General features: G+C 32.9%; 1 protein-coding gene across 1 annotated transcript in view; it reads left to right on the top strand.

Moving 5' to 3' along the window:
* Positions 1-2,784: 2,784 nt before the first annotated feature.
* LOC100378794 (glutathione synthetase-like) overlaps positions 2,785-12,820 on the top strand; it is a 35,462-nt gene continuing 25,426 nt past the window's right edge. The window contains exons 1-9 of the mRNA XM_085500144.1: positions 2,785-2,875; positions 5,966-6,285; positions 6,977-7,055; positions 7,770-7,924; positions 8,857-8,973; positions 9,265-9,426; positions 10,220-10,289; positions 11,128-11,331; positions 11,853-11,934. Of these exons, the coding sequence (XP_085356270.1) occupies positions 6,014-6,285; positions 6,977-7,055; positions 7,770-7,924; positions 8,857-8,973; positions 9,265-9,426; positions 10,220-10,289; positions 11,128-11,331; positions 11,853-11,934 (1,141 nt within the window). The 5' untranslated portion in view covers positions 2,785-2,875; positions 5,966-6,013. The remainder of the gene's footprint in view (positions 2,876-5,965; positions 6,286-6,976; positions 7,056-7,769; positions 7,925-8,856; positions 8,974-9,264; positions 9,427-10,219; positions 10,290-11,127; positions 11,332-11,852; positions 11,935-12,820) is intronic.

Here is a 12,820-nt window from a genome sequence, read left to right on the forward strand (position 1 = left end):
ATGACCTTTGACCTAACCACAATGCTGGTCGGCGTGTGGGTCGATGGGCGTTTGCCTTTGGTCTTTGTGCTTGTAAGGACATGTACACACGGCTACGAGGTCACGGTTAATAGAAATGGAATGTCAATCACAGGGATTTAACAAAAAAATCATGGGACACGTTTGTTTATTTGTCCTTTGTTTTCTGTTGTCATTTTAACGCGAAACTCGAACACACACAACGAAACTGATCAACGGGTGCTAGTATGCAAGGCACCCAAGAAGGAATCTGTAGATAACGCTTCAAAATGAACAAGGTGTCCCTTTTTAACTTTTTAATGGTCAAGGCGTCCCTGTTTGACATATTGTGCGTTACAATACAAGTCATTATTTTTTTTATTAACATTCTATTGTCAGGTAACATATCACTTTTGTATCTCCTGGCTTTTTTTTTTAAATGTTCAAAGTGCAGTTGCTGACAAGAGCCATATTAATGTTTGGATTATTAATTTTTTAAAGAAAACAAAACAAAAAACAACAACAAGTCTTATTTGTAATTGATTCGCCCGTGGTTTTCAGTTTTGGCAAATGTATATATATATATATATATATATATATACACGGTCACGGCGTATATCTTCATAAAATCAAACGGGAAATTAGTGACTTGAGCCGGCAAGAGCTACAAGAGCCGGCATTACTCGCCGACCCGTCTGTCTTATTTGTAATTGATTCGCCAGTGGTTTTCAGTTTTGGCAAATGCATACACGGTCACGGCGTATATCTTCATAAAATCAAACGGGAAATTAGTGACTTGGATTGGTTTGATTTAATACAGCGGTTTTATGCGGATTACTTCCAGGCTGTTTAACTCTAGAGAAAAATAAGTTATTTTAAAAAGAAATTTTCCCTATACTCAGGAATGCCTCGGTACAGTAAAAAAACGTAATGAATTTCACCTTCAATCTTATACTCAGGTTACATACTGTATGTGTGTGTTGGGAGTGTTAATTCCGTAAATTTACGAGAGTTGAAAGTTCAACAATTTAAAAAATTCTGTACAGTAAAAACTGCAAATTGCAAGTAACCCTGAAAACTTTTCATACTCAGAGTCCGATGACATTGACATGTTGGATATTGAATATGCAAATCACTGTACCCAAGCTGCATCCGTCTGTTTTCTCCGTTACCGAAATAAGCAGAACCAACAGACGAAGACAGCTGGTATATAATCGCTGGTTATTTGACCAGGTCAATTGTTTTTAAATGAATTTGTAGTGTATGGTCAGTAATTATAAGTGAATAATAGACTAATCTAGTATCACGTATTACTTACACCCATAGTTATAATCTGTTTTACGAGATAGTATGCATCTAAGGGGGGGGGGATCTTGCCATTCACGAATTCATTAGCAACCAAACTCACTCATGTTATTATAAATGATCTATAAATAATGAACTGCGAACCTCATACTTATCCAATACATTTTATAATACCCCGTCTTTTGATAAATGTATATAACTTGTTACTTCTCAAAATGTTGACATTTTACAACCACTCTGGTTGCATACATCTTTCATGCATTGAAACTCAGGAACGAGATATGTGATTTTCTTTAAATATTCTTCTTGTACATGTAAATACTTTTATGGGCCGATGGCCTTGAATTTGTAAATAAAGACCATATATATAACAAAAAAATGATCCACATTGTTTATGTTTATTGATTTTTTATGATTTTGATTTTTTGTTTATCATGATGAACATTTAATAAAACCGACATTCCTACAAATAACCATAGGCGTGTATGATGTATGTGACAAAAATGTGAGAATGTACATGAGAGATAGAGCAGTACGGCCAACACAGCAGAATACCGACAGTAGATAACATTTGTTCCTATCATAAAACAAATCGTCATGCACATGTATCCCGACAAGCCAGGCGGCCGTCTTTAACCAAATCACAAAATGAATATGTATCCATTTATGACACATGTACTAAATATCAATGAAAACGGTACACAGGTGAAAGAGATATATAATAGTATGACCGAAAAAGAGAAATGGGTGCCGGTGATGCCATCATTTTTCTGATTTTGAAGCAAACTGACATGGACATGCATTCCGACATATACATGTATGTGCCAAATATGTGTTATGATAGCGACTTCACGTTCGCACATTCGGTTCACACGCCGTTAGACTATTGTTTATAATCAACAACTTGCATGTTTAGGGTGGACATTATAAACATATATTACAGCACAGTCCCTCTATCCCTAGGGATAGAGGGACTGTGATTACAGAAATTTGATAAATAGATTGTTTTCTTATTGTATTCAGTAGTGGCAACTTTGCAAGGCTTTAACCGCGAGACACATCTGTATATTTCGCTGATATTTTGCACAGTAGTCCAATTTCGCAAGGATCTGAAACTTAAATAAATAGTTCTTAAATAAATAAATACTTCCTGTATGTTGCAAGTATAAATAAATAAATAAATAAATAAATAAATAAATAAATAAATAAATAAATAAATAAATAAATAAATAAATAAATAAATAAATAAATAAAACCATTTATTTTCACTAGTTTGATGTTTTGAGCATAATATTTTTTTTTAATTTCACGAGTTTGTCAAGAAAACAATAATTGTTTGGTTATATTAGATGTTCACGTTGATTTAATTTAGCGGATTTTACTCATCAGCGAAAATAGCGAAATTAAAACCCAGTAAATAATTAATGTATTTAGGTTACCGGCGATTTGTGAAACGCCATCTAGTGGTGAACTGAAAGGTCACGCACACGAAAGTGCCACTGGTAATAGACGCACAGTTACTCAGGCTGTATGTGTTTTGTTCGTCCCGACTTTAGTCTAGATAAGTACACAGGTAAGTTATTACGATTTCAGGTGGGTAATATATAATGGTGACTGTCAACACCGTGTTTGGTTTGTACTGTCATTGTAACAGGTTGGCTCGTACCGTTCCTGTGACGGCAGGTTCTCGTATACTATAATATTATAAACGCCGGGTATTTACTGATGTGATCCAGCGAACGAGAGTAGCAGAAGGGTCGGGCCGTGGCCAGGTCTTACATCTAGATGATGGTGGAGCCTGAGGGAAATTGTGTTTCGGTAGCTCGATCGATGATATAGTTCTGCTTGTTCATTTTCGTCATTGAAACTTTTTTCTCCTACATTTGAAATATTTCGTCACTTTTTTCACGACGAAAAACAGATATGGCCTTGGCAAAATTAGAGCTACGCACCGACAGGTAGGGGTGGGGCTGTATTTGTTGGAAGTCTCTCGTGTGTGTTTATGACACAAGGACCTCAACATGGTGGTGTTAGTCCATCACACAGTCCAGACTTGGTCGCGTGTACGACTTGCTCATAACGGTGAATCAGCACATTTTATTTGTGTGATCATTTCGGTGATATAAATGTTACTCTCATCACAACAAACCTGTTCTCTTTTTTTTATGAATATTTATTAAGTTCACAATTCAAACTGGAATGAGAAATTTGTTATTGGCAAATGAAATAACATTGGAACGTTTTCAAATGTCATTGAAATTCATAAATATTTATAAAATTGATGGGAATGGGTTTGTTGTGTTTATAATAAAATTTGAATTATTTAAAACAGTCTGAAATGGCATACTGCCAAAATGGCTGCTATCCACTAAAATACAACTATGATTTTCTTGAAAATTAACCTTGGGACTCCCAACTTTTTTTAAGTCAATATTCTTATATTGTCCGGAAGTACAATTTATTAAAAAATTAATAAATTCTGGGTATTTGAAATTATGAGTAGGCTTCTACCTTAATTAGATAGGAGAAAAAACACTCATAGAAGAAAAGAATAAACTTTGTAAAATATGCATTGAAAAAGTAGTCAAGAATGAAATTCACTTCATTCTAGATTGTAAATTTATAAGGAGGAAAGAAAACTCATATTTGAAGAATGTGATATCAAAACAAACCAGAAAGTGGAAAGACTAAATAACTTATGCAATTGTAGTATTGCATTGGCCAAATATTTAAAAAATACAATATACAAAATTAAATAAGTTTTTTTTTATTGATATTTTCTTTATTAATAGTTTCACATTATGTATTTTTTTTTCTGTCTGTACAATGTATTTTATGTTTTGTCTTTACCATACAGTACCCTTAAATGGTACTTGTAGAGTCACAAAGTTATTATTAAAAACTCAAGATCACTGATATAGAAATTCAGGAGTACAGGAGAGACAATTCAATTATCAGCGAGAGAAACTCCTAAATGAGTTGATGATAGCACTTTCATGGAGTTTATTATTAAAGGGGTTAAAATGTGGTGCTGCTTGTGCCACACAAGCGTGTGGAATATGGGTCCCATATAAACAAAGATATGGTGACTTTGACTGTTGAGTTTCAAACTGAGTGGTTACCAAGCTTTAACTAAGTAAATTTTTTGGGTGATTGGAAGGTATCAAAGGAGTCACCGGTGGTATTTAGTGCATGTTGCTCCCAGGTCAAAAGTCATGATTTTATTAGAAAAATGCATTGGATTGTGGAAAAATCATGATTGTGCTTTTCATATGATTGATGAAAGAAAACTAAAAATTATATTTGGAAATATTTTTTCCCCCCAAATTACAGTCATCATGTATGAGATTTTCCACAATAAAAATAGAATTTTCATCATCAGAAAATTTATTGTATTTTTCTGTTTGTTACAATTAGCACAACACTAACTAGTACCACACGCTGTACAAAATGCTTGCATTAATTTTTAATTTTTAAATATTTAAATTTTTAAATATCTAAATCCTCATTAAAATCAGAATTACCAGTAACATTGTAACATCTGGAATAAAAATACTGTTTGAAATGTTTCATATATGTAATTGTAAATGCAGGAAATAAAGAAGTCCCCTAGAACTAAATATAGAACAAAAATACAATCTGATCTAAGGGGATCATGTCCACTGTCCAGTGCTGAGAGATTTGCATATCATTAGCGTTACATTCTAAAAAGTCTTATCAAATTTGTATGAAGTGGGTCACAAACACAGTACAGTAAAGTACTTATTAGTTGAAATTAATTTTAAATGAAAATACACATTGGCAGTTTTCCATGAAGTTTATTTACACTGATTTGATGAGTTGAATGTAAAATATAGGTATATTTTCACTGAATCATCCCTTCAGAGAAAATAGCAAAAATAAATATTCTGAATGAAAATTAAGCACTTTACAGTAGTGGGTTTTATTAACAAGTGATTGTGGTGGAAGTAATTTCATCTCAAAATTTTTTATTAGTTAATCAAATATTGACACCTATGAAAGCTGTTTTCACAGGCAGAATTATTTTGTTTGCAGTCTGTTATTTTTACTGCCTGCCGGATATTTTCTACATCACTAGAGATATTAATTTTCAGCACTTGAACTGACGGGCAACGTAGTATATCAGTTCTTTAGGTTCAGCGTAAAATGACAGCAAATTTGGAAATTTCTGCTGTTTACACTGGACATATCAAACGCACAACTTCTAAATTTACGTCGTTTCAGTTTCGACGGTTACGCAAGGGAAATTCGAACGTTTTTTTACCCAAATGTAAATAACGGATTTACAGCAAAACACGTTGCTAATCCGGCAAGCGGTTACGACGGAAATTAGAATTTTCATGCAGTGTAAGTTTTTAAATACTACAACATTTCAAAACTTTCGCTGATTTATGTGCTGTAAAATAATTTATTTTAGCTGGAATTAATTCTCGCTGAAAAGACGATTTGGGCATTTATTTTCACTGATTTTTGATGAGTTGAATGTAAAATCTAGGAAAAAAGGTATATTCGCTGGATTTTATTTTCACTGAATCATTCCATTAGTGAAATTAGGGAAAACTAATTCCAAGTGAAAATAAAGTATTTTACAGTAACTTGACATAAGTGATTCAAATTTAAATAAAATTTCTTCTTTATATAGGTACACATGAACTACTCTGAATTTTGTAAATAGGATAAATTTATCACCATGGAAACAAGTGTATCGTTACCTCTAGAGCAGGATTTACTAGATGATGTGGTTGCCAAAGATAAGGACTATGCATTCTTACATGGTATTATTATGAGAACAAGACAGGATCCCAACTCATCCGAAGTTATATGCTATGCGCCCCATGTGTTACTTCCGTCTCCCGTACCAAAGCGTTTATTTCAACAAGCTGTTGATGTACAGAAAGATTTTAATTTGTTGCTCCATGGAGTCACTCATGACAGCGATTTTATTACTTCATCATTGAAAAGGTGAAGTTCATACATGATTTGTTGATGCATTTCTCCGTGCTTTGTATTTGTGTTTCGTATTTACAAATGCACAGTCATCAAGGCACCTTACAATCTCTATGCCAATTTGCCAGCACTGTTCTAAGCTAAAACTCATCTTTTAGTTTGCGTAGCTTGGGAATCCTGTACGGATTTTGATTTTCTTGTTCTTTGGTGTTCGAATTATGGCCTGTTATTCCTCATATTTAGTAGAACTCAGAGACATAAACTTATTTTGATTTAAAGACAACATGACACGACTTGAACAACAAATATATTTACTTGATTTTATAACTGAAAAACGGACACACAAATATGCTTACCTGACATTTTGAAAACCAAATTTTTTCTCGGCCAAAATGTTGGTACAATATATTTTTATGTATTTTTTTTCATAATTTTCTGCACAATTCTGATTCGAATGAAAATAATTTTATATTTGCTATGGGCAAAAATTTTATTTAAAAAAAATATGGAAAAAAATATGTAGGTTTAATTCGTGTTTATATTTTAGTATGGTATGCATGGAGATAATATTTGGTTATGTCAATGAAAGCTAAAGATTTCAAATTATTTTGTTCAGCAGATTGTATGTGTAGTGTTCATGTTAATATTTATCAAATACAGACTTGTGATGAATATATCATGCCAGCATAGTGTATATTTTCTGTAGTGCAATCCAAGTTGATGAATTTACCCGAAAGTTGTATGAAATCTATGAAGAAGTTTATGTCAATGGAACGCCAGCTCAGGTAAAACAAACAATATCACATTTACTTGGCTATATATGAACCACCTCTTATGACCTCTTGCTGAACCTTTGTTACACTATGCTCACCACTAGAGGGAGACATTCACAAACGCCAAAGTCAACTTTTGTCACAAAATAAACAACTTTTTTTGCATATTTTTTGAAAGAAAATGTTGATTAAGAGCTTTCCACAGTCGAAATTTATAGTCATTTAGTCTCATATTAAGAAAATTATTAAGAAATTAATGAAAAATGCATAAAAATGGGGCAAAATATTGCACATTAATAGATTGGCAGAAACACATACATCAGGTGACATCTTTGTTGACAACAGCAAATAACCTGAATGAGAATATAATCTTGCATGGAATAAAACACAATAGGATTAAATAATATTGATTTTGTTTATTACTTTTGGCTTCTCATTTCTTAAAACGTGAATGAGGTCTATATTTAAATTGCTAGGTTTATATCTGAATACATGGGTATTTATCTGCATACATGGGTGTATATCTGAATACATGGGTATATATCTGAATGTGTAGTTCTATATTTGACTGCCTTAGGTCTATATTTATGTAAGTACTGTAGTGAAGAACATGGCATTTATTTTCAATTCAGTATGAACTTTTATAACTGCATTCAAAATAAATTACACATTACCAGTAATTATGCAAAAATTGTACCCCAATGTTTTTGTTGCATCCATTTGCAGCCGATACAGTTAGCCCTCTTGAGGGCAGACTACATGTTTGATGCAGCCAGGGGAAAGGAGACACCCGCTGACGAAATGAAGTTAAGACAAATAGAAATTAACACCATTGCAAGTAGCTTCGCTGGACTAGGATCGCAAGTATCAGATCTCCACAGGTGAGACCCATTGGGACATTTCTATGGCAACTATTTGAGGTCGTTGTGAGTTTATCTTGATTATCATCAGAATTGTTGTTGCATCAGCATCATTTATTCGATGACTTCTAGTCTGGAAACAATACAACATTAAACAATGGTGTCAATAGATACATACATGTATATGCCTTCACACTTTTAAAATTGTACAATTTTGTGAGGTGAAAACTGAGTTTTTCTGTAAATTAGTTCCAATAAATATGTATACATTGCTTTTATTGTTTTTACTTTAATACTGTATATCAAAATTATATTCTCTTGCATTATGCAACATTCAGAACCATTTATGATAAGATCCAATGAAAATCTCACAGGAATCGATTTGATTTGAAAACATTTAAAAAACTCTTCTATTTTAATTCACGTCCATTGTACGCATTACCGAACACAGTGGGTGCTTGGAAATGTTTGAGAACGTAGAACAGAATTAAGCAAGATTATCCACTGCATGTAAAAATGCAAATGTGTGTATTACATACTTTACAACAAGGAAGGAATTCAAACCACCGAAAATGATATGAAATAAACCTGAACCAGTTCTTTCACAGACACACTAGTTTCATCAGGATTTCTCGAAATGTTGGTTTCTCTTGCAATTTTTTCATCTTGTCGTAGTTCATGTCGCTTATTCAAGTTGCATGAGATTTTCATCACATGTCAGAGCCTTGTATAGACTCAGCTTACAATTCCTTGGTATAACTTTAATCTCATCTCAGGGACTCGTATGATTTAAAATGGTCAAAGACACAGATAATATTGATGAGGAATTGGATATTGTAATTCAGATTTGAAATTTAATAATTAAATAGTGTGTAGGTAGTATATTTAAAATGACACTATTTCTGTGGAGAATAATTTCTCATTGACTTAATGGATTACAAATTTATATTTAGGTACAACTTAAGAAATCTTTGTGAATCAAAAAAAGCTGCCAGTTTGTCAGAGAATCGTGCATTGTCTGGTTTGGCACAAGGTTTGGTTGAGGCTTGGAAACTTTATAAATGTGATAGGTAAGTTGAAATATACGACATCGTTATGTTGAATTTCGAGGGGGTACAATATATATTATAGCTTGCATTCTATCAACAAATAATAGCTACCAATATGTACATGATATTTAACAATTCAACTCTGTATTAAAATGTGATTGATATCAATGTGAATGGAATGCAGAGCAAAAAGTTCATTTTTCCTAGTTTAATAGCGATATAATAAATAATACTCGCATCTCCCAAACTATTTTTTATTACGCCAATATTCATTAACACATGATTAAAATCATCCCAAATTTTTTTTTTTAGAGCTGCAATTTTATTTCTTATTGAAGATGTGTCACAAAACATCTTTGATCAAAGATGGCTGGAATATGAAATCCACAAAATTAATCCAACTATCCACACAATGAGAAGAAAATTCTCTGATGTCATAAACAGAGCTAAAACTGAGGGTGACAAGTTAGTTATGTGAGTTGTTTTCAAGACCTCTGACCTACCTCATTATTATGCATCTTGCATTAAAAATGCCAGAATGTTGTGTTCCACTATGATCTGTTTTCATTGGGTGCTACAACAATGTAACATTTGGAGGAATTGCGTCATTGAAAGTGGATTATTGTGCAAATACTTTCGAAAAATGTTTTTTTGGCAGTTATGCTTTACTGGAATATAACTATTACACTAGCAGAAAATGATGTATCTTGTACTAGTATCTAAAAAAATACTCAGTTTGCTATTGAATCAGGTGTTATGATCACTGTATTGACTTTATGAACATTGTAAGATAACTTCATATTATCTCATTCATATGAGTTCATTACGAGGATACTGCAAAGTATGCACTAAGACAGTACAGTGGGAGTAATCAACCGATGCGGTATACAAGTAATAACCTTATTATTATACATTTTTTCCTTCCAATGATATATCATTGGAATGCCGAAATCCAAGAAGTTTAGAACAGATTTAGCGAACTTCTTTGTGTGGAGTCCGGTCAAACCCTTAGCCATGTTTATTTTTATTATTAGAGGACACTTATGCACCTAATCATTCCATATTTGGAACTCACATTTCCTAATATGGTAGCATGAAAATACCTAGTGCAATACCACAAAATTACGACACGCTGTAACTTATGGCGTTATGGTGACAGATGTATAATAATACATGATATACCTTGATTATTTTGGAAAAATAGTTTCATAATAATATTTTAATGATGTCAATTTCCAGAAATAAGTATGTTATTATTATATTACAGAGATGGATATGAAATTGCAATAGTTTACTTCAGGTATGGTTACATGCCAAACCAGTATGTCTCTGAGAAGGTGAGTACAATTTTCTTTCCAGTGTACTACATGAAAACTGCATTGGTCTGATCAGCTTCCCTTGTAAATGTTGCCATGGAAACTACGCACCTATATCTCCGATATGCCTGAACGGATTATTTTCAAAAAATGCACATATATATACATTAAAACCAGTAACATGTTCTCACTAGAATAGTTGTGTCTGGTAGTTTAATTGATGAGATTCCTGTAATCTTGCGTTCACACCGGCAATTATTACAAGAGACATAAATACAGTGACACTGACTCATGGATGGGCAATTTTTCTGTTGATGATACATTTCTGTACCTTTATTGAAACATTGAGCTATTCCTCTGTCAGCTCTATGTTGGCGCACCGTATATGCACATTTTGAGTTTAATAATATGTAAAGTTCATTATAACTGCCTTTAAAAATTCGACAGGCATTGCCAGTAACTTTTGCAAATAGTCATCAATGTTGTCTCTGTCATATGTTAGCCGTTTTATGTTGGCATAACTATGTAGTAGTTATGCCAGTGCTGATATCCCCTTCAAGGAGGGTTTCAACTCCGTCATTTTTTAAGGCACTTTACGTAATGTGTTTATATCTATTTCTTTCTTACTAAAACACAAATTACATTGGCATAAAAAAACAAAGATTTGAACACTATAATTATCCATCCTAGAATACATAATTCATATGAATTTAAGATGACCAACTGGTGGCCATTTTTTGTACTGAAAACACGCTCCAATAAATCCATAATTTCCATGATGAACAAAATATTTGGTAAAATGAAATCATTTCAGTCAATCTTTTAACAATATAGTACACACTGTTTTTTGTCATTCTAGGAATGGGAAGCACGTCTCATGGTTGAAAAATCTCGGGCAATAAAATGTCCATCAATCAGTTATCACTTAGCAGGTACTAAAAAAGTACAACAAGAATTATCCAGAGTTGGCGCTGTAGAAAGATTCCAGAAATATTTCTCAGATGGAGAAGCTGCTGTGAAGAGAATTCGAGAAACGTTTGCAGGACTTTATACCCTTGATATGGTGAGACATCCTTAACTTCTCTTTCTCTGATCTATGATTCTAAGCTTTTGGCTGGAATAATTCAGTATATTAATATACTGCCATGAGAATTATTATGCATTGTATAATAACAATTTGTAATTTTTGAAATCTGTTTTTATGTTTGCCTTGTACTAGTACTTTATATAAATTTGTATTTTTGTATCACTTTGAGTCTGGTTCCCCTTTGGAAATCAGCTTTGGCTAATGTGACTAACCAGTATAAAAAAAATGTTACAATCCAATCCAATACAATGAATTGTTACGTATTTCATATCTTCTACTTTATCGGCCGCACTGACATTGAAGTACATTTATTGTTTTGTTTTTTTTGCCTTGTGGTCAGTTTTGAAAGGGAAGCTCTCAAACCCTGACATTGCGCAATTAAATCAATTAAACAATTTACGAGCATTTACAATTCTAATTTTCGTTAGTAAATGTAAAAAACAAAATCAAAGCTGGGAACAGAGATATCAGTAGCATAGTTTTTTTGATATTTGCAGGGCAGTGAAGGCGATGCAACTGTCAAGATGGCTTTAACAGATCCAGACAAATATGTTTTAAAGCCACAGAGAGAAGGAGGAGGTAAGAATACAAGAAACTATCATCATTATGCAAATTCACTGGTCATGTCTTACATCTCTTGAGGTGAATAATTTCTGTTTTTAGTTTATTGGGGCTAAGTATTAAGTCTGAAGCAGGGACTAGTGTTTTGGGTTCCATCCATTCGTAATAAAATTCAATACATATATGAAATTTGGCACATGATAGTTGTCTGTGTAGATCCATGCATGACTTACATAATAATAAATGGTTTTAATTTTTTCAATTTGCTCCAATGGGTTGATGCTTGAATAATTGATTGTCTGATGGTAATTTCTCATTATCTGTTCACTTTAATCAGCTAATTTACATATTAATTAACTGTTTTTATAACGTTTTGTTTGTATTGTAACTTTTGACAAGTGGATTGAAACCAAGTATATGTATATTTTTTTTGTCAATAAACTAATCAGCTTAGTAATTAACTGTTTTCAGCTTGTTTATAACATTATAGTTTGCTCAAGTGAATTGAAGTTTAGGGCACATGTACTGTTTGTGTAATTTCATGATGAATCAATTTGTGCATTTTAAGCAGCTAATTTGCATAATTAATTGGTAATTCTTTGCAAAAACATGCACATAGATAAATATCCTGATGAAAATGAGCACGATTTGTTGACATTGTGCTATATTTGCTGTTACCAATAAACATTGCTGTTTACTTTTATTTACGCTTAAGATCGTAATTGCGTTGCCGGGTGATCCCCAAGTCTGTTTACAAAGTGCGTTCGACAGTTCTCAAAGTGGTTCAGCACATACGGGTCATCACGTGGGCATGTGACATTTTCCCTTAACAAACGTAGCATCGCATGTAGTGGAGCTCATTACCGCTATCTTGTGGTATCACTAACGTCGACTACGGTAAAAA

The sequence above is a fragment of the Saccoglossus kowalevskii genome, chromosome 6 (assembly GCF_978046115.1).
Source record: "Saccoglossus kowalevskii chromosome 6, keSacKowa6.1, whole genome shotgun sequence".
Lineage (NCBI taxonomy): Eukaryota > Metazoa > Hemichordata > Enteropneusta > Harrimaniidae > Saccoglossus > Saccoglossus kowalevskii.